At 62.8% G+C, this 215-nt stretch overlaps 1 protein-coding gene across 1 annotated transcript; it reads left to right on the forward strand.

Moving 5' to 3' along the window:
- Window positions 1–30: 30 nt before the first annotated feature.
- L969DRAFT_20709 (uncharacterized protein) lies at window positions 31–187 on the forward strand (the record flags this gene model as incomplete). Its single annotated transcript, XM_014709154.1, has 1 exon — window positions 31–187. A coding segment is annotated over one exon (157 nt), but the record flags the coding sequence as incomplete, so codon positions are not given.
- Between the last annotated feature and the right edge of the window lie 28 nt (window positions 188–215).

A 215-nucleotide genomic window follows, 5' to 3' on the forward strand; every position in this document is an offset into this window, starting at 1 on the left:
GCGCGCCGAATCTTCAAGCGTGAAGCTGAGGCAGAGGCGGAAGCCCGTCGCATCTTCAAGCGCGAAGCAGAGGCCGAGCCAGAAGCTCGTCGCATCTTCAAGCGTGAAGCAGAAGCGGAGGCAGAGGCGCGAAGAATCTTCAAGCGCGAAGCCGAGGCTGAGCCCGAAGCGCGCCGAATCTTCAAGCGTGAAGCTGAGGCAGAGGCGGAAGCCCG

The sequence above is a fragment of the Mixia osmundae genome, assembly GCF_000708205.1.
Source record: "Mixia osmundae IAM 14324 unplaced genomic scaffold scaffold_128, whole genome shotgun sequence".
Classification (NCBI taxonomy): Eukaryota; Fungi; Basidiomycota; class Mixiomycetes; order Mixiales; family Mixiaceae; genus Mixia; species Mixia osmundae.